We start from the raw sequence: 20,186 nt of genomic DNA, 5'->3' as shown, positions 1-20,186 counted from the left end.
ATGCAAAGTGATCTTAATCACCAGTGGGAAAAACCACACTGGTTCTGTGACCTTTATAAATTTTTTGCCAGAACATTTAAAACTATTAATGTTACTGTCAGTTATAAATGTATAGAGAAATTTTAATGGTAAACCAATATTTGTTAGTACACTGTAATTTAAAAAGTTAGCAATGTTGAATAAGTTTAGAAAATTCATAAGGAGTAGTTTGAACAACATTCTTTGTCTTCTCATATAACTTACAATATGGAGCAGGCATCTTTTCTCTCTTGGTAAATGATTATACTCTTTTCTAAGTTTGTATCAACTTCCATCATTTTGTCCTTTGCATTGTCATTGTTGTGAAATACCTGAGAATTCCTTTTATGTGAAGTTTTTGCCAACATCACTTGTCTAGAACATCTTCTTCCTTTTCATGATAGCCACTTTCTTCATTCATGTAGATATTTCGCCTTCACTTAATTTTTCTGACTTCATATCTAGTCTCAAACAACCATCACTGTCATGATAACTATCTCTTCTATTACTCTGTTTGATCTCAATTTCACTTTCAGTGCTATTGCTTTTCATTTCTTTACTGCACTTTTATTTTTGGTGGCCAGGCTCTTCCTTGGTTTTGACTTTTTGCAAACATCACGTTGGTTATTCATTAAAATACAAAGAAACAGCACAACCACATACGTTGCTGTGCTGAATAACGTGCAGTGACCAGTTACAGACAGACTAGGACAAAGGTGGTGTGAATGTTCATAGCTCATGATACACATCTGCTATTTCTGTAGTCATTTGTGGACTGAGGACCTAGCAGCAAGTTTGCACTTTTTGCAGTTGCTCATAGTTACTATACTGTTATTACTGAAATGTGAGGCATGCTATGTTATTGGAATTAGTGTATATTGGAAGAGTGCAAAACAAGGATTTCCTATAATTTCACACTTAAGGAGGCCTTTCCTTTTAAGCCAGTAATTCCTCCTCTCTCTTCCTTACGATTTTTCATGAATTGCCCTTGCTCTCTGCAAAAGTGTGTCAGGAGTGTGAGATTTGATGTTTCTTTGTCTGTAGACAGATAATTTGAAGCTTTAGCATGTCTTCTAGCTTTGATAGAGTTTCAGTTCTATGTAGTTGTATTATTCTTTTTTTAAAAAATATTTATTTATTTTTAATTGAAGGATAATTGCTTAGTTGTATTATTCTTATCCTGTTTTGATTTTGTGGGATATGTGGGGAAATTCAAATTTTAGGTAGGACACCATTATCCTCAGCTAACCAAAAGCCTCAAAACAGATTTGTTTTATATTTATAATGTTATATATATGAGTATGAAATCCTTACGTTTTCCTTAAAATCATACCTCTTGCAAGTGGGAGAGGAATAAAGGTTGAGGCTTTTTATTGGGTAAAGATTAAATATGTAAATGCCATCTTTGAACAGTCTATTCTCAGAATGTGCCTAGTGTATACATTTACTGATTCAGCTTGGTGAATAAGACAAGATCAGGTATTTGAAAATGCCTAGATGTATTTTATTGTGGGGAAAAAATACATATTTTGAAAGATAAAAGGGAGAGATAAAATTAGATCAAGAAGAAAAATTGCATCAAGACACCATATTTATTATTATTTCAGTATTAATGGAATATGTTTTTCTTTTTCAGTCCTATGACAATGGGTTGGCACAGGGAGCAGGACTTGAATCTCATGGTAAGGCATCTTAAATAAGTGGATGTGTGGTTTTTCTTGTCTTTAAATAACATCATGGTATCTTCAACATGTAGGACCTCAGAAGTTTGTCTCAACTCTTGATGCAGCCTGATTGTCTTCTTTCCTACTTCTCCCTGTTGACACTGTTGTGCCAACTTGAGCCTCTTCTAGGTCAGTAATCATTCAGAGATTATTCAGACCAGAATGTTCAACAGTATTTTCCTGTAATCTTTTCAACTGTTAGCTGCATGAAAGCATCTTGGGAGGATTTAAGAAATTGTTAGAAAAGAGCAAGTTCTTTTCCTTGGTGTAATACTAAAAAGCTTGATACAGAGTAATGAACATGAATCAATGAATTTGTGAAAAAAAACATTTTTTTACCTTCTTTAATGTAATTGTACTAAGTCATAGTGATACAACGTTTTTGTGTATGGCATATGTTCACTACACACACTAATCCAAGTCTCTCTCACATTTTCCCTCAATTTTGGGAGAACCAGAAGAGTGAGCAGCAGTCTGTCAGCGTATCAATAGCCTGAACTCTTCACGTGGAAAATTTTCATGTAGAAGAAAATATACTTCCATGCTCCTTAAAAAAAGGGCTCAGATCAGGGAGGCTTTCTGAATGAACCCCGTATTTCCTCTTTCTCACAGCCATGTTTTTGTGCTCCCTTGGCGTGTCCATCCCTCTGCTAGCACGAGGGAGTGGACGGAACACATCTGTATTCAGGTGTCAGCCCTAACACTCGCTGTGCAGCTTAGGCTCCTCACTGAGTCCCTCAGAGGCGTTCTTTCTTTGTTAGAGATATGAGGGAAACTGGTTTGTAAACCACAGGACAGGTATGAAAGTTTTTTGAATGTAATGCTTGTGCTTCCCCTAGGGCTCGGCCTCTCGGGTCGCTCCTCCTCTCTCATGCCCTCACGCCCTCCTTCAGTGGTGTTTGTAGAGCGCATGCCACTGAGGGGCATAGAGAACACTGGGATTTTCCTTTGAAGCCATCCTGTAATCAGGACATGTTAATTCTTGTGTGTGCCTGAGTCTGTATGAGACTGGGGTGGCAGTAGCAGCCGTGTCACTGGTCCTCAGCCCTTGGTAAGGAGGAACACGCTGACAGTCGCACAGAGAGGAACTCTGGCATCTGTAAAAACGTCTGAGGAGACGGGTCTGAGCCCTCTACTAAAGGATGTTAGTAGCACCCTGGCTGAGGAGATACTTAGCAGTGCAGGAGACTTGTGGAACAGACACCAGAAAACGGTATTCGCTCTCTGGGATGTGAAGCAGAGAGGGCTGCTCAAACCTGATACTCTCTGATGGAAAAAAAAAGTCTTGCTGAGTCACAGAAGTAGTGATTTTGAGTCCATTTGACTCAAGTAGGCTCTCACCCAACAAGACCATCATTGATGGACTGTGGTTCATGCCAAAAAGCTTACATATTCTTTTTACCTCTCTTTTTGGGTTGGTACGTTTCAGGACTAAAGCTGTAGAGGGGAGGGCTTCCTTCTCAGGGTGCCAAGGTACAGGATACGCTGCAGAAGGGTTATAGGCCTGCCAAGCTATTGCTCACTTGCTCCTTACTCACTCAGCTTTTGGGGCAGCCAAGACCTGGGTGTCTAGAGCTCCTCAGGGCACCACTGAGTGTCCTACAAATGTCAGATGTTTTAATGTTCTTGTGTGCTGTGAGGTTAGACAGGCTGAGAAGTACTGTTCTGGAAGGCTTTGGTATAGTCTCCCTTCCTTGTCTTATCCCTATCTACACTGGCAAGAGAGACCTCTTTCTAAAAACGAGCACTGCAGTTTGGGCACTCTGTGAAGTCGTCGTGTTTGTTCTCCTTACTTTCCATCAGAGAGTATCAGATTTGAGCGGCACTCTCTCCTTCACATCCCAGAGAACGTAGTCTCATTTTCTGGTGTCTGTTCCCCAAGTCTCCTGCACTGCTCAGTATCTCCTCAGCCAGGGTGCCCACTAACATCCTTTACAATAGTGAGCTCAGACCCCATCTTCTCAGACATTCCTACAGGCGCCAGATTGCCTCTTTGTGCAGCTCCAAGTGTATTCCATTACTAAGCACTGGTGACCAGTGACACAGTTGCTGTTGCCACCCAGTCTTCACATCCTCCAGGTATTGGCTCAAATGATATTTTTGAATAAGCCCCCTATTTAAAATTGCAAACCAATGACAAACACAGATCATTTTTAAAATTGCAAACCAACCATATATACATATCCCATTCTCTATCTGGAAATCTTCTTCTTACTTGTATGTGCCTTAATATTCTTTTACTGCCTTCGATAAAGAAGGTCATTTATTTACATAACCTTCTTCAACTCAGGCATAATGAACAAAGGTTAGAATTTGGATCATTATTATGAGAAGCTGTTCTTAAATTGTAATTTAATATAATGATGGAATGTTCTCGAAATTTTTTGAAGCTTGTAGGAATCATTGACCTAATCCTATTAATATTTAGCCTTAAAAGCATATTGTAGTTGAGTTCTCGTGCCTGCTGTTTTAGTAATGTTTTTTAATATACTTACTGTCAGAATGTTACCTGTCGTTTGCTGTTTTTATGTCTGCCTCTTACACTCTTCTACCATGCTACTTTTAATCCAGGTTTTTAGAACTGGTTTTTTAGAATTGTTTAGATAGGAACCTCTTAGGAATAAATGTTGATAAGTGAGTTTTAGCTTAAAGCATAGACTTTGTAATAACTGTTTGGCTCTTCAGAGTCCAAGCTTACTTCAAAAGTTGTTATTTTCAAAATCGGGTTGTTTGGGCAAAGTAAAGAGTATTTTTATTTTGAATTGTTCTGGCTTGCTTTAAAAAATTCCAACAATTATTTTGGAGAGTAGCAATTAAATACCTCTTTATTTCTTGGTGTAGTTAGTTTTAAAAATTATGTACTTTTTGTTAAAGGCTTTATATTTAATGATGTGTAATACTTGAAGTCATGGGCAGCTTCTTAAAAGAGAAATTGAAACTAGTAGGTCATTGAAGGAGGAATAAGATTGATAGTTGCTGAATAGAAATTAAAAGGTTATGATATATTTGCTTTACTTTTGTTTTAATACACTTGCTAACATAGATCTTCCTCTTTGTTTTTTCCATTGGGAAGAAAATCTGAAGACTAAATAGTTCTTACAGTGACTCTTTATTTATTTGTTTGTTTGTTTGTTTTTATTTTTTGACAGTGACCATTTTAGTGTGATAGCTGCCTTACATTTCCTAGAGCGAATGCTCACTTTTCCTTTGCCAGAGAATATAACCAAGATTTGTAACACCAAAAGGAGAATTGCAAAATGAGGCATATTAGGAACAATCTATTTAAAGAGCTAGAATCAATAAAAATCTATAGATGAAGTTGTAATAAATTGGAAATACGGAGTATTTTCAGATTGTTTGGAGTTGACAACAGATAGTGCCAATGGAAAGTGGTGGAATTTTTTTTGTTTGTTTTTTCCTATGTGGAAAAATACTGACTTTTCATTTCCTGAGGAAAGGAGTTACCTTTGTGACTGTATTGGTTCCTTTGATGCTGTAACATTTTAATGAACTTAGGGGTGTAAGACAATGCAAATTTGTTCTCATAGCTCCAGAGGCCAGAAGTCTGACCTGCATCTTACAGGGCTTCAAATCAAAATGTCAGCAGGGTGGTTTCTTTTTGGAGGTGCCAGGAGGTCTGTCCCTTGGCCTCTTTCACCTTCTGGGGACTGCTGACATTCTTTGGTTTGCCGTCACATTGCTTGAGTCTCTGCTTCCATTGCCTCCTTTTTGATTGTAGTTTAGTCTCTCTCTGTCCCTCTCTTGCAGGGACACCTACGGTTGCATTTAGGGTGTCTCCCACCCAGGATAATCTCCCCATCTCAAATCCTTAACTTCCATCACGTTTTCATAGTCCATTTTGCCATATAAGGAAACATGCCCGTGTTCCAGGGATTAGGACCTGGGTATCACTGGGCAGTGGTGGAAGGTGGGGTGGGGTGGGGCATTTTTCAGTCTAGCATAGTGAGCATTGATACGTATTGTGCATCTACTTCCAGATACAGTTTTCTTCTCCACCCCCGACACACACACACTCTTTCCCTTTCCTATTCCTTTAAGGAACTTTTCTTCCTTAAGATAATTTTTGCTGAAGAAAACCCACCTGCAATGTGGGAGACCTGGGCTTGATCCCTGGGTTGGGAAGATCCCCTGGAGAAGGGAAAGGCTACCCACTCTGGTATTCGGCCTGGAGAATTTCATGGACTGTATAGTCCATGGGGTTGCAGAGTTGAACACGACTGAGCGACTTTCACTTTTTCTTCCTTAAATTTCTGAAGCTGACTGCATATAAGCCTCTAGTTTATGTTATATGTAAAAATTAGTCTGTAGCTTAGGCAGATGGGACCTTAGTTATAAACAGTACACTGTCATTTTTAAGGGAATTAAAATCAGACTCAGGTGTTTAAGAGTGGTAGACAGGAAATAGTAGTCCTAGACTTTAGTTTCAGCTCTCCCATTAACCATAAAATTTTGAACTACTTTCTAAATCTTATGTTTTTCATTTAAAAAAATGATTCTTATACTTTTAAATTATTTTAAACTTTTTTCTGTTTCATCAAGTGCATATTGAAGACCTCAGTGCCTAGTGGTTATTTTAAATAGTGAGATTTAAGTAAATAAAATAGTAATATAAAAGTAAAATTATATTTCTTTTAATTTTACCTTTCTTTCACTGCGTTCTAGAATTACTTAACCATTTTTTTTTTCTTTAATCATTTCATATTACTTCCCTAGACATCTAATAAGTTTAAAGTACTGTGTGGTTTTAATTAACAGGAGGATCAACTTTTTGTGGCATTGCATCACTGTGCCTGATGGGTAAACTAGAAGAAGTTTTTTCAGAAAAAGAATTGAACCGAATAAAAAGGTGGTGTATAATGAGACAACAGAATGGTTATCATGGAAGACCTAATAAGCCTGTTGACACCTGTTACTCTTTTTGGGTGGGAGCAACTCTAAAGGTAAGAGAAATAATAAAAATGAGAAACTTTTACTCTTTGTTAATAAAAACTGTGCTTAAAGGGTTTGGTCTTTTTAATGTTCATTAAATATTGTTAGGTTAAAGCCAGAAAGTTTTTCCTGTCGCTCTGGCAAAGCTGGTTTCTGTATGGTTTTTCCACAGAATTCAGTTACCTGTTCTACTACTTAAAAATTTTTATTCTTATAGAACTCTAGTGTCCAGAACCTATGTAAGAAACTAGGTGTAGTGTTATAAAAAGCTTGTAACTGAAACTTGCCAGTAGTCCATCTAGATGGAAGATCTGTCTGAACATACCAGTAAAGGATTTATGGGAAAATACCTTAAAAGATAAACCACGGGTAATTCCTTTAAAAACCATTTAAAATTTCCTGGTTTTTATTCATATATTTGTATAAGCCTTCTGAAATGTATTCATTAATATGATCATACATTTTCCCCATCTCTGCTACCTTTTGATTTGTGTAAATCCATAAGATTATTAGCCATTGAGTACCCACAAGTTTTCTATATCCTAAAATTGCAAGTATCACCTAGGCCTGATATTCTGGAATCTAACAAAAGTATATTCATCATCTATATAACATGTTAATTTTTTTATGCATGTGGTTGAAATAAATAAAGAAAATAGAATGTTTTTTCTATTCTCTTCACTTCTAGTACCATTTATCTGGTGCACCATTTAAATTTTTTTAATTATGGAAAATTTCAAACATAGTGAAAAGAGAAAATGCTGTATAATGAACACTTAATATGTTCAGTAGCCAATTTCAGCAGTTCTCATCTCAAAGCCAGCCTTCATTCATACAGCTACTCACTTTCCTCCTCACTGTATTATTTTAAAGCAATTCCTAGATAACCCCTTTTTACTTTATCTGGAAATTCTTCAGTACAATTATTAAACAAAGATAGCTTTTTAAAGAATCACATGAGATCAGATCAGTCGCTCAGTCATGTCCGACTCTTTGCGACCCCGTGAATCGCAGCACGCCAGGCCTCCCTGTCCATCACCAACTCCCGGAGTTCACTCAGACTCACGTCCATCGAGTCAGTGATGCCATCCAGCCAGCTCATCCTCTGTCGTCCCCTTCTCCTGCCCCCAATCCCTCCCAGCATCAGAGTCTTCTCCAGTGAGTCAACTCGTCGCATGAGGTGGCCAAAGTACTAGAGTTTCAGCTTTAGCATCATTCCTTCCAAAGAAATCCCAGGGCTGATCTCCTTCAGAATGGACTGGTTGGATCTCCTTGCAGTCCAAGGGACTCTCAAGAGTCTTCTCCAACACCACAGTTCAAAGGCATCAATTCTTCAGCGCTCAGCCCTCTTCACAGTCCAACTCTCACATCCATACATGACCACTGGAAAAACCATAGCCTTGACTAGACAGACCTTTGTTGGCAAAGTAATGTCTCTGCTTTTGAATATGCTATCTAGGTTGGTCATAACTTTCCTTCCAAGGAGTAAGCATCTTTTAGTTTCATGGCTGCAGTCACCATCTGTAGTGATTTAAAGAATGGCAATGTAATATTCTGTCTTCTAAAAATTCAGCCATAACTCCTTAATATCATTAAATATCAAGTCAGGATAATGTATATTTCCTATTGCATCACATCAAGAGGAATATAATATAATCGGTCTCTGGTTGTCTCTGCTTTTTGATCTAAGGGCTCCAGAGTTGTCAAAGCTGATTTATCCATTATAAAGTTCCCCATCAACCTGTTTTTCTTCCCTTTTTTTAATGGTGGTAAAATATATGTAATGTAATATTTATCAGTTTAACTATTTGTGAGTGTACGGATCAGTGTTGTGTAATCATTACCATTATCTATACCCCAAACACTTCCATCACCCTAAACATAAACTCTGCTCATTAAACAATAGCTCCCCTTTCTCCCACTCCTCCAGCCCCTGGTAACCTCTTTTCTGCTTTCTGTCTCTATGAATTTGCTTATTCTAGGTACATCATATAAGTAGAATTATGTAATATGTGTCCTGTGTCTGGCTTATATTTCTCAAGATCCATCAATATTGTCATATATATCACAATTTTATTCCTTTTTATGGTTGAGTAATATTCTACTGTAGGTATACCACATTATGTTTATCTGTTCATCTGCTGGTGGACACTTGGATTGGTTCCACCTTTTGGCTGTTGTGAATAAGGTGGTTATGAGCATTGGTATAAAATATCTGTTCAAGTCCCTGCTTTCATTTTTTCTAGGTAATTAGGAGTGAAATTGCTGGATTATATGGTAGTTGTGTGTTCAACCTTTTGAGGCACCAACAAACTGTTTTTCACAATGGCTGCACCATTTTACATTCCCCCTGGTGATGTATAAGGGCTCCAGTTTCTCCACAACTTCACCAATGCTTGTTTCTTCCATTTTTATAATAGCCATCCTGATGGGTATAGACATAAATTTTTTTTTTTAATTTTATTTTATTTTTAAACTTTACAAAATTGTATTCGTTTTGCCAAATATCAAAATGAATCCGCCGCAGGTATACATGTGTTCCCCATCCTGAACCCTCCTCCCTCCTCCCTCCCTGGACATGAATTTGAGCAAGTTCTGGGAGATGGTGAAGGGCAGGGGAGCCTGGCATGCTGCAGTCCATGGGGTCACAAAGAGTCAGACACGACTGAGCGACTGAACTGAACTGAATAATGAGTGATATCAAGCATCTTTTGATGTGCTTATTGACCATCTGTATATCTTCTTTGGAGAAATGTCTGATTTATCTATTTTTTCTTTTGTTGCCGGGGCTTTTGGTTGTTGTTCCATGAAATCATTGCCAAATCCAATATTATGAAGATTTTCCCCAGTGTTTTATTACAACAGTTTTTAGTTTTAACTCTTAAGTTTAGGCCTTTGATCCACTTTGAGTTAATTTTTGTAATGGTGTAAATCAAGGACTTCAGCTTCATCTTTTTACATGTGGATATCCAGCTTTCCTAGTACTATTTATTGTAAAGACAGTTCTTTACTCATTAAGTGGTCTTGGCACCTTTGTTGAAAGTCATCTGATGTATAGTGAGAATTTATTTCTATGCTCTCCATTCTATTGCATTGGTCCTTACTATTTTAATTATTGTAGCATTGTAAGTTTCGTTATCAAGCAGTATGAGTCCTCAACATTTTCCTTTCTAAGGATTGTTTTTGCAGTTTCACATGAATTTTAGAATTGGCTTTCCCATTTCTTAGGAAAAAGGCTGTTCACATTTGTATGGAGGTTGCATTGAATCTACAGATTGCTTGGGTAGTGTTGACATCTTAACAGTGTCTTCCTATCCATGATGATGGGGTGCTTTTCCATTTATTTAGATCTTTAATCTCATTCACCAGTGTTTTATAGTATTTTGCATACAAAGCTTTTACCTCCTTGGATAAATGTATTCTCAAGTATTTAGTGGCTTCTTTTAGAAGCATTACAAGTAGAATTGCTTTCTTAGTTTCCTTTTGGATTGTTGGTTGCTGGTGTGTAAAAGCTTTATCATCTTCTTACAGAATGGTTTTAGCAGCTATCGAGGATCATTTCTTAAATCCATTATGTCATTGGGGGTTGTTAAATGGTGATATTCTATCATTCCCTGTAAATTTACTAACGAGTATCCTTTTGTAAAGAAGTTCACTTTAACTTAAGATGTGGTTGTACAGAGAAAGACAGATGATTATTTATTTTAATTTTAATAATGTTCATTCCATCCATTGAGTTGGTTCTCTAGCATCCTCTACAGTTTTCCAATAAAATAATTGGATTTTAGGGCTTTTTTCTTTTTTACCCTTTGAGTAGCATTGTGAACCCATAGATTTTAATGTTTTATCTGTTTTAGTCCATTACATTGTTCTTGTTAATGCTCAGATTGTCCCATCTCTGACCAGTACAAGCCCCTTCAAGTTCGTTCTTGAGTCTCTTTGTATGATTTTGGTGGCTTTTGACAACTTTCTAGAGGCAGCTTTTAAAATTTTTAATTCTTATGGATAACTTTAAATAAGTTTAAACATGCTGATTGCTTGACTTGACCCATTTAGACATTATCTTTGATTCCCAGTTGTGAAAAATGAAAATTTGGTCTCCCTTTTTTCCAGCAAATTGTTACTGGGTTTTTTTTTTTTAAGTTCTGAACCTTTTCTCTTTCTCTTCCTTCTAAATCTGTCCGTTTACCTTTTTTGTATAACGTCAAGTTAGGTAACATTCGTATTTTGCTCAGTAACAATGATCAAATATTTTATGCTTTGCCTATAGGTTGATATACCGGTGGTGGATTCATTTTGATATTTGGCAAAACTAATACAATTATGTAAAGTTTAAAAATAAAATAAAATTTAAAAAATAATAATAATAAAATTTGAAAACTAATAATCACTTATTAGAATTGTGTAAATATTCTTTATTGCTTAACTAAGTACGATTATAGTTTCTTCTCTCTATATAATGACCCATGTGCCACTTGATACTAGAAAGCATTTCTAGTATCAGGAGTCTAAAGAGTCTCTGCTTATATTCTATTAATTAAATAAAAATGAATGAGTAAGTTTGCTTCTTATTAGTACCGTAACTTTCTAATTGGTTTTATTTTGCTTTTTGAGACATGATGCTGCTTTGTTGGTCTTTAATACTTTCTGTGGCTCTCTGACTAATACTATTAGCACACCTTCAGCTGCTTTGTGACACTTGAGCTTTCCACCATCCCCTGACCCTGTTCTCTTCATAATTTGATCTATCCTTTGTTTTTTCTATTTAATAGGATCTTGGGGAAAAGAACAATACATGTCCTGAATCTTTAAGCTACTTAATCTTTTATGCTAAAATTGTATTTGTCTCACCTTTTATCTTTCTTAATTAAAGAGCTTTAATTTTTTACTATTCTCAAAATTGTCTTTAGCGTGTGGTTAATAATTTTTATTGTCCTTTTTTTTTTAAATATTTTTACTTATCATTACTATAGTTCATAGGAGAAGGCAGTGGCACCCCACTCCAGTACTCTTGCCTGGAAAATCCCATGGATGGAGGAGCCTGGTGGGCTACAGTCCATGGGGTCGCTAAGAGTCGGACACGACTGAGCGACTTCACTTTCACTTTTCTCTTTCATGCATTGGAGAAGGAAATGGCAACCCACTCCAGTGTTCTTGCCTGGAGAATCCCAGGGACGGGGGAGCCTGGTGGGCTGCTGTCTATGGGGTCGCACAGAGTTGGACACGACTGAAGTGACTTAGCAGCAGCAGCATAGTTCATAACTAACAGTTCAGAAATCTATTATAAGAGTTAGAATATGGGTAAATAAAATTGCCCTTGTAAAAATAACTGGTGAAGTTGAACACATTGGCAAGTTGTGTTTTGAATATGTTGCAGAGAAGTCATTTGGATCTGTTTCAAAAGAAAGAAATAGTGACTGGGTCACGAAAATGAGAGTAGATGATTTTTAAAAAGTTAATGTGGTTGATAATTTTAAATGTTCAAGTCCCTTAGGCTTGCTTCGAGAGCCTTAACTAGAGAAAAGCATTTTAAAATTATATATATCTGAAAATTGAGCCACAGGTTGATATGAAAGTTTTATGTCAGTAAATTTATATTTGTTACTGTCGTTTCAGCTTCTGAAAATTTTCCAGTATACTAACTTTGAGAAAAATAGAAATTACATCTTATCAACTCAAGATCGCCTCGTTGGGGGATTTGCCAAGTGGCCGGATAGTCATCCAGGTAGTTTATTTTTTGTGTAAATCCAGAGCAACCTTTGTTTTATTTATTGAATAGATCTTTAAGCGTTTGTCAGAAAGGGTATATGATAGAAAATATAGCCACAGTTATAAACTTACTTTAAGTAAGGTTTTTAAGAAGGTAAATTGTTTCAGTTTACAGTAGATTTAGGATATTCAGGGTGTAAAGGAAGGGTTTGATTATCAAGATACTGGTATAGTTTGCCTTTTTTCCCAAATATTTCACTTAGCAATGTATTATGTTATTGCAGACAATAAGACAGGTGGTCTGAATGGCCCCAGTTCAAAATAGAATAATTTGGTTCATCCAAAATCTTTAGGAGTATTAGCTGTCACTTGAGCTATGTATAGAATAAATTACTCTTAAATCCAAAAGAGAACTAATTCTTACTCTTTTCAGAAGTCATTCTCCAAGCTACTTCCCCCTCCCTCTTAGGTTTCACCTCCAGTAAAATGATCTATTTACAGCCTCCAAAATCTCAATTCAAGAGTTTGTTAAAAATAAGTCAGAACGCTGACACTTTTGATAAGCAGAATGACAAAGTATTAGCTATAAATACATGAAACTAGATTCAAGAAATGATTGCTTTTACATTTCAATAATATCATGGTTTTTATTGTTAGCCTAGAACCTCTTTACCTCATCTCTTGTCATAGAACTGTTATGGTCAGAATATGTACCTGAATTGAAATACAAATAAAGGGCTCATGGAATCATATTTTTGTACCTGTAGAAAGCAGGAATATTTCCTTATATCCATATTTACTTGTTTTTTCATGCAAAATATGCTTCTTAAAAAAAAAAAAAAGTGCAATGCTTTTTATTTCTAAGTGTTAGAAAGTGTTACTTGCTCAGTCACATCCAACTTTTTGTGACCCCATGGACTGTGTAGCCCACCAGGCTTCTCTGTCCATGGGATTTTCCAGGCAAGAATACTGGAGTGGGTTGCCATTTCCTACTTCAGGGGATCGTCTCAAGCCAGGGATCAAACCCATGTCTTGTGCATCTCCTGCATTGGCAGGTGGATTCTTTACTACTAGCGCCATCTGGGAATATTTAGAAATTTTGGCATCTGGAACCCATAGCTGTAAATATGTTTTAAAAGTCCCTCAAGAAAACAATTGTTTTGGTATCAATTCCATTGTTTTCAACCAGTACATGGTACTATTTTTAACAAATAATGAGAATAGGGAAATGACATTCTTGAAAAGCATTTCTTATGTAAACATATTGAGATACATTTTGATTTTTTACAATAGCTTTTTTAAAAGAAAATTCTTAGAGCTTTTTTGTAGAGAGGTCAATTGCTAAGTTTAATATTTGTGTAAATGCTTGGTTGTAATATTCTTTATAGAAATGTTGCAGTGTCTTCCGATTCTATACATTACAGAGCGTAGAAATCATTGTATGATAAATTGAATTTATGTGGAAAAGATTTGTTTCCAGAGCAGTTATAAAAATTATTTTAATAGGATTTTTTAAAATTAGCTTATGCTTGGTTCTGATAAATCAGTCTATTGACAGATTTGACACAAAGAGATTTATATACATTAACAGGAAAAATTTATTAAAGGAATTAAGTTTTACTATGAAGAAAATGTATATTTCTACATCTAAAGTGCTCGAATACATCACCACCTACAGATGAGATTATTATTTATTTTTAAGGTTTGAAATGTTTAACTTCTACTTCATTAGCTTTTATAAAAAATCCTTTTGAGGAATAAAAATTTTACATTACCTGGAACGTGTAAGATCCTGTTTTACATTATTATGAGTGTATTTTCTGTTGCATTTTTTTCCTAGAAAAGTTTTCTCATTTCTAGACAATAAAATTTAATGTTGCTTTGTGCCTTTTGTAATTCAACATAACTGCAAGAAAAATAGAATAGGAAAAATCAAATTTTTTTTTTGGTGTGAAAATTAGAGGAAAGTGAGCTAGAAGAAGTCGTAAGCATTCTCTGAAAAAAACATAAAAGGGGATTAACATGGGCCTAACTGGTGAAATAACTTTTTCACAAATAACACTGAATAAGTAGAACTATCTGTCATTCCTGTTGCAAAAACTAAATGATATTTATGTAAGTCAACCTTTCTCTTTCATTCTTTTGATACACTTTGACTTGGTAAGATGTTTTGAACCTTAATAGCCCATGAAGCTATAAATAATGACCAACTCAAAAATAGAAAAATCTTTTGACTAGTACAAAATCTATTTTTTGTAAGTGTTCCCATAACGGCAGAACTGTGAGCACTTTCACGACTCCATATGAGGCTGCCATGCAGGCAGCAGCCATGTGATTGCAGTGTCATTTAATGGGAGAAGGTTACTGCCCCCGGAAGATGGGACCCTAGTGAGGCCAGCGCAGAGGCGTTCTGGTGTGAACAGCCACATTATTACAACCAAACAGAACGTCTGGGTTTGTTTTTACTTTCAGGTTGGATATTTTTAGAGTGACTGACATTACTTCAAATAGGAAAATTAAATATAGTACAGCATTCCAGAATGAGTTATTTTGCTCAGGCTTCTTTCATTTAACACAGAGTTGGCATTGTGTGGTTTAGGAGTTGTCAGGGTTAAAACTTAGCAGGGAATGCAGTGCTACTTAGATTCTGAGGTTTGTTTATTTTCATTTTTAAGAAGAAAATTTCCTTTTATGATAGAAACATCTTTGTTTCCATATTCTGTTGTCAGCAAAAGAGAAAACCCATTAAAGTGAGGAGTCTTTGCTAGTACTTTTCCTGTTTATTCTTCAATCACAGAAGATGTTGGTGGACTCACTTCTTAAGCTAGGAACTGTTTTCCTTGTTAGTGATATTTTCTTGAATATCATCTGATTTTGATCATCTAGTTTTTAAAAATTTGAGGTTTGAGAAAGCAAATATTTCAAAACTAGTATTTTTCTAAATGTATTTTTAATGTAGGGATGAGCTGATAAGTAGCTAAATATTTTGTACAAATAATAATGCCTGTTGTGATGAAAAAAATGTCTTATTTTCAGATGCTTTGCATGCATACTTTGGAATTTGTGGCCTGTCACTAATGGAGGAAAGCGGCATTTGTAAGGTTCATCCAGCCCTGAACGTAAGCACACGGACTTCTGAGCGCCTTCGAGATCTCCATCAGAGCTGGGAAACCAAGGACTCTAAACAGTGCTCAGAGAATGTGCACATCTCCACATGACTAACTTTAGCCGGGGGGCCCGGGGAGGATTTGTAGCCTAACTGTAGCTCAAGGTTAAAAGCCATGGATAACCACGTGTGCTCTTTTTTTAAGAGGTAGTCTTACAATCGAATCTTGTGCCGATGTCACTTTGGGATATGGTCTTGAGCCAGTAACCTTTGTACTAGGTTTCAAGAAAATCTTTGTTGAAGTTTGAACCACAGTGGACTTCATCGTGGTTCTTAAATGTTTATACTGTATTTCTAAGTTCTTTGAGGCAAATTAACTGTATGTATGTAGGTTATCTTTAAAAAAAAAAAACTTGATACAGAATTGTATCATATTATCAAATGGACACGAATCTTCAAAAGAAGTTCACATAGCAGTGGTAGTCTTCGGGTGAGCACTTAGTGATCATTTAAAAAGCCTGACTGCTTATGGTGGAACATTGCTTTAATGAATTAAGTATCTGGGGTTATTCTTTGAAAACAGATGATCCCATAATTTTTTAAAAAAGAATGATTTATTTTGTCTTATTTTTAAGTAAAATGTGCCAATTAAACTTTTGTGGCCTATATAAATGAAATTAACTTCATAGCAAGAATGAATAGGCTTAACTAATACAGTAATTTACTAAAGGGAGATTGTTATAAAAAGACTATTATGTAACTGAGGAGAAAGTAATTTAACTGTATGTGATTGTGAATGGGCAAGTTTTGTGCTGTGTGGGTCATCTATTTTAGATGTTGTTGGGGTAAATAACAGTTATGTTTGCTTTTAATCTCGAATCATTAGTCATTTTTTTTTTCCTCCTTTCTCCAGGGAAAGCCGTCTTACCTAGAGGGAAAAACATTTAGTGGTTTTGTTTCTTTTTCTGAGATAAATTTTAAACTGTATTTTTATAACTGAGTTATTTTTAGCCATTTGGTTTTGTTGTTGTTGCTCCCAGTGTTTTAGCTTTTCTGATTTCAAACTGATGATTTTCTAATTTTTTGAAGTTAAATAAGTAAACATTTAAGTGAAAAAAAATAACACCTCTCAATTAAATTTAATGGTATAGCTCCATACACAGTCATTCATATTTTTGTAATATTTTCAGCTAAGTGCGAAGGTAATGTATCCCTTAGAGGTTAAGGACTGGGGTTTGCTTTTCATTGTTCTGTTTTCTTCATTTTGTGACCTACCTGAATTGTAAAGGAGTGGTGTAAAAACTTCCCTTTATTAGTAATCAGTTGAATCACACCCATCACCGTTTGCTCAGTGACAGAGTTACGAGAGTAGTTCTGAAACAGAGAAGGAAAACACTTCACCTGAGGGACTAGGTTTAAGTTAAAATCTTGGTGAAAATAAATGTTGGATTTTTAGGTTTACAAGTATCAGGATAAAAACTAAATTACTGGTATCACTGTTTAGGTAATGTAATATCTAAATTTTTATTTTTTAGTGGTGAAAAAAAGTACCCTTAAATAATGATCCCAGGGAAAACCTAGTATATACATGACAAAATGATTCCTTTATTATTTGCATGCTTAGTTTAAACCTCAATTTGCCAAAGTTAACTCTTTTTTTTTAATAGAAATAAAATCAGAGAACTGATGGTGGGGAAAAAAATAAACCTAACAACAGGTGTCATCCTCCCGTGAATTATTCCAGTTTGCACTGGTTTAAATCCTGACAAATTAAGATACCTGCATCTCAAACTAAGACATTTCTTAGACATCAGGAGTTAAAATGACATATATGTAATAGCTTTAGAACTATATGAAAAGCCCCCAATGTTTTTTATTCTGAATTGCCATTAGTGGTTGAAAGTGTAAAAAAGTTAGTATCTGTATTCGTATGATGTAGAATTCCAAGGTCAAAAGTATTTCATAAAACTGCTAAATATTTTCTAACTCCTTGTGTAATTTAATAGCATAAGATTACATATGTCAGTGCGATTCTAATTAGCATGCTCTTGAGAGGCATTCTTAAGAAACTGTTGGCCAGTGAATGTTCAATTCCACAACAGCATATTGACCAAAAAAACCACCAGGCCATTGTGAATTGTGGAGAAGCTATTCTGAACTTCTTCTAAATAGTTACTTACAGGAAAGTATGAATAAAATAAATTATAAGCACTGTTTCATATGTATACTTGATCTTTAGCAGTGGTAATAGAACGAGAAGGGGGATTATGAAGTCGCAATCTGTTCCCTATACTCTTTCCCCACCTCCAGTATGGTATTTTTTTAAACTGTGGTAGGAGAACCCTTGTTTTGGACATCTGCACGAAAATAAGGTTGATCAGGTCGTTACAACACGATTCAACCTATTTATCATCTACAAGTGCTTTTAGACTTGACCTATGTGTACATTTTAATTAGATCTTTTAAATAATCATTTATAAATATTTAAACTCAAATAGAAATTTTTTCCAGCGGGGTACATCGTTTGAAACTGTGGTTTGTTGGGTCTGATAATATTTCAGTGTCATTATCGTAAAGAGGTGCTCTGGAGTCGGATGACTGGGGTTTAAGTCCCACACCTGCCAGTTCACCAGTGTCATGCTGGACCCTAACTTCCCCTTTGATAAAGTGAGGTGAGGGGATCTAACAAGGTTTTCTGAAGGTCAGATGCATGCATTGCTAAGTCGCTTCAGTCATGTCCGACTCTGTGACCCTCCTGGACTGTAGCCTGCCAGGCTCCTCTGTCCAGGGGATTCTCCAGGCAAGAATACTGGAGTGGGTTGCCATTTCCTTCTCCAGAAGGTCAGATGAGATAATACATATTAAGTACTTAGCATACTACCTGAATACAGTAAACTCCTAATTATAATTTCTGTTATAACCATCTTCAAATTGTTTTTAAAACCTCTCTTTTCTATAATAGAGATCCCACAGAATTTAAACTCTAGAAAGATCATGGTAGCAGTGTAGCTTCTGAGTCTCCCATTCGACCCTAGAGGAACTAGGATTACCACAGACCCCATTCTACAAAACCAGCTGACAGGGTGTCCCCGTGAACCTCAACATACAGTGTGGGGCAACCCACTGACCAGCGTAGTTTCAGCATGTGTGTGGGAGGAAGTGAAAGGCAGGCAGCTGGTTTCTGTTAGCCTTGAGAACAGAGCTATCACACTGCCCACAGTTTTCTCACTAGAACGTGCAGCGGGCCAGTCTGAGAGCACAAGCTGGAACTGGAAGGGGTCGTACAGGTCCCCACGTGCACGTAAGTGTTAGATCAGTATAGTGTGGTCTAATCGTTGTGCGGGAGCAGCCTGGGCCCTGTCCTGTTTGCACCTTAAACCTAATGAGACAAAGCCCTGCTCAAGTTAGAATCCAAAGTGGCCCAGATAGGTACCACAGGACCAAGAGAAGAGAGAGGCCAGATATATAGAAAGAAACGTCAGCATACATAGACACGATACATGGACATAGGTGATCACTTTGTGAAAGTGAAACAGGAGCTTACAGGGCCAGAGAACAAAGAAAAGGCGTCCTAGGGCACCGCTCCCCCGTAAGAGTACAGGAAAACTCCCTTTGCCAAAAACAACCTGAGAAGGATTACTGTCAAGTCCTATTCAAAACTGTCTTAAGGAACAGAAGGAGAGCCCAGCGTCCCTCAGACAGCGAAAGCACACCAGAAGGACATGACCACGACACTATGAAAAACTATTACGACAGGAAACGTATAGTTTCAGAACAAGATCAGTAAAAATGGGAAAAGCTAAGAATTACATAATCAAGTCTTAAAAGCTGGAGGAAAAAGCAAACCCAAAGGAAGTAGAAGGAAGGTATTAATAGAAATGGGGAAGGGGGAAGACACATAAGACAAACAGTCAGACTTTCTAACAGAAAAAGGATAAGTTTCAGTAGCAAGAGAAATAACCGTTTTAAACCAGGAAATTTTTCAAAATTATAACACTATGTAATTTTATGTGATAAATTAGAAAATAATAGCTTTTCTTAGAAAAATGCCAATTGCCAAGATTACCCTAGTTGATACAGAAATTTGAAAACAAATGGGCTTTTTACCAAAACAATATCAGGCCCAGATTGTTTCAAGGGTAATTCTACCAGACTGTCATGAAATAATCCTAATATTGTTTAAACAATTCCAGGGGCTATTAAGAGACTCTTGAACCCCAAAGGGTAAGAAAATAGAAACAAAGACTTCTAAATTCATTTTGTAAAGTGAACATGATGGCGTTTTTTAAAACCTAACAAAGATTGTACCAAAGAGAAAATTATAGACGGCTCTTACATGAATGTATCAGTGCATGTATTGCACTGATAACATTAGCAAATAATTCAAAAGCACTATTAAGTCATGACTAATTTGGGTTTATTATAGGAATGCAAGAATAATATTAGTACATTACGTTAAAGAGTTAAGGAGAAAAATAATGATTATCTCCATCTTTGCAGAAAAGATATTTGACAGAATTGAGCATTCATTTATGTTAAGTATACTCAATAAGCAGAACCTGTTGAGTAATTCGTTTCACAGTGTACTTCTCCCCAGAAGCCAGCGTGTTGATGTTGATACGAGAGGCTTTCCAACTAAAGTCAGGGACAAGGCCTGCCCCTCCTCTACTACTTCATTT

The 20,186-nt window shown here is 36.2% G+C and overlaps 1 protein-coding gene across 2 annotated transcripts in view; it reads left to right on the top strand.

Moving 5' to 3' along the window:
* Positions 1 to 17,722, top strand: part of PGGT1B (protein geranylgeranyltransferase type I subunit beta) — a 54,523-nt gene extending 36,801 nt beyond the window's left edge. For both annotated transcript variants that reach the window (XM_055536530.1, XM_055536531.1), the window contains exons 6-9: positions 1,655 to 1,700; positions 6,519 to 6,703; positions 12,309 to 12,417; positions 15,438 to 17,722. In XM_055536530.1, the coding sequence (XP_055392505.1) occupies positions 1,655 to 1,700; positions 6,519 to 6,703; positions 12,309 to 12,417; positions 15,438 to 15,619 (522 nt within the window). In that variant the 3' untranslated portion in view covers positions 15,620 to 17,722. The remainder of the gene's footprint in view (positions 1 to 1,654; positions 1,701 to 6,518; positions 6,704 to 12,308; positions 12,418 to 15,437) is intronic.
* The last annotated feature ends 2,464 nt before the right edge of the window (positions 17,723 to 20,186 follow it).

Source organism: Bubalus kerabau, chromosome 10, assembly GCF_029407905.1.
Source record: "Bubalus kerabau isolate K-KA32 ecotype Philippines breed swamp buffalo chromosome 10, PCC_UOA_SB_1v2, whole genome shotgun sequence".
NCBI classification, from domain to species: domain Eukaryota; kingdom Metazoa; phylum Chordata; class Mammalia; order Artiodactyla; family Bovidae; genus Bubalus; species Bubalus kerabau.
This window is presented reverse-complemented; position numbering and strand designations above follow the sequence as displayed.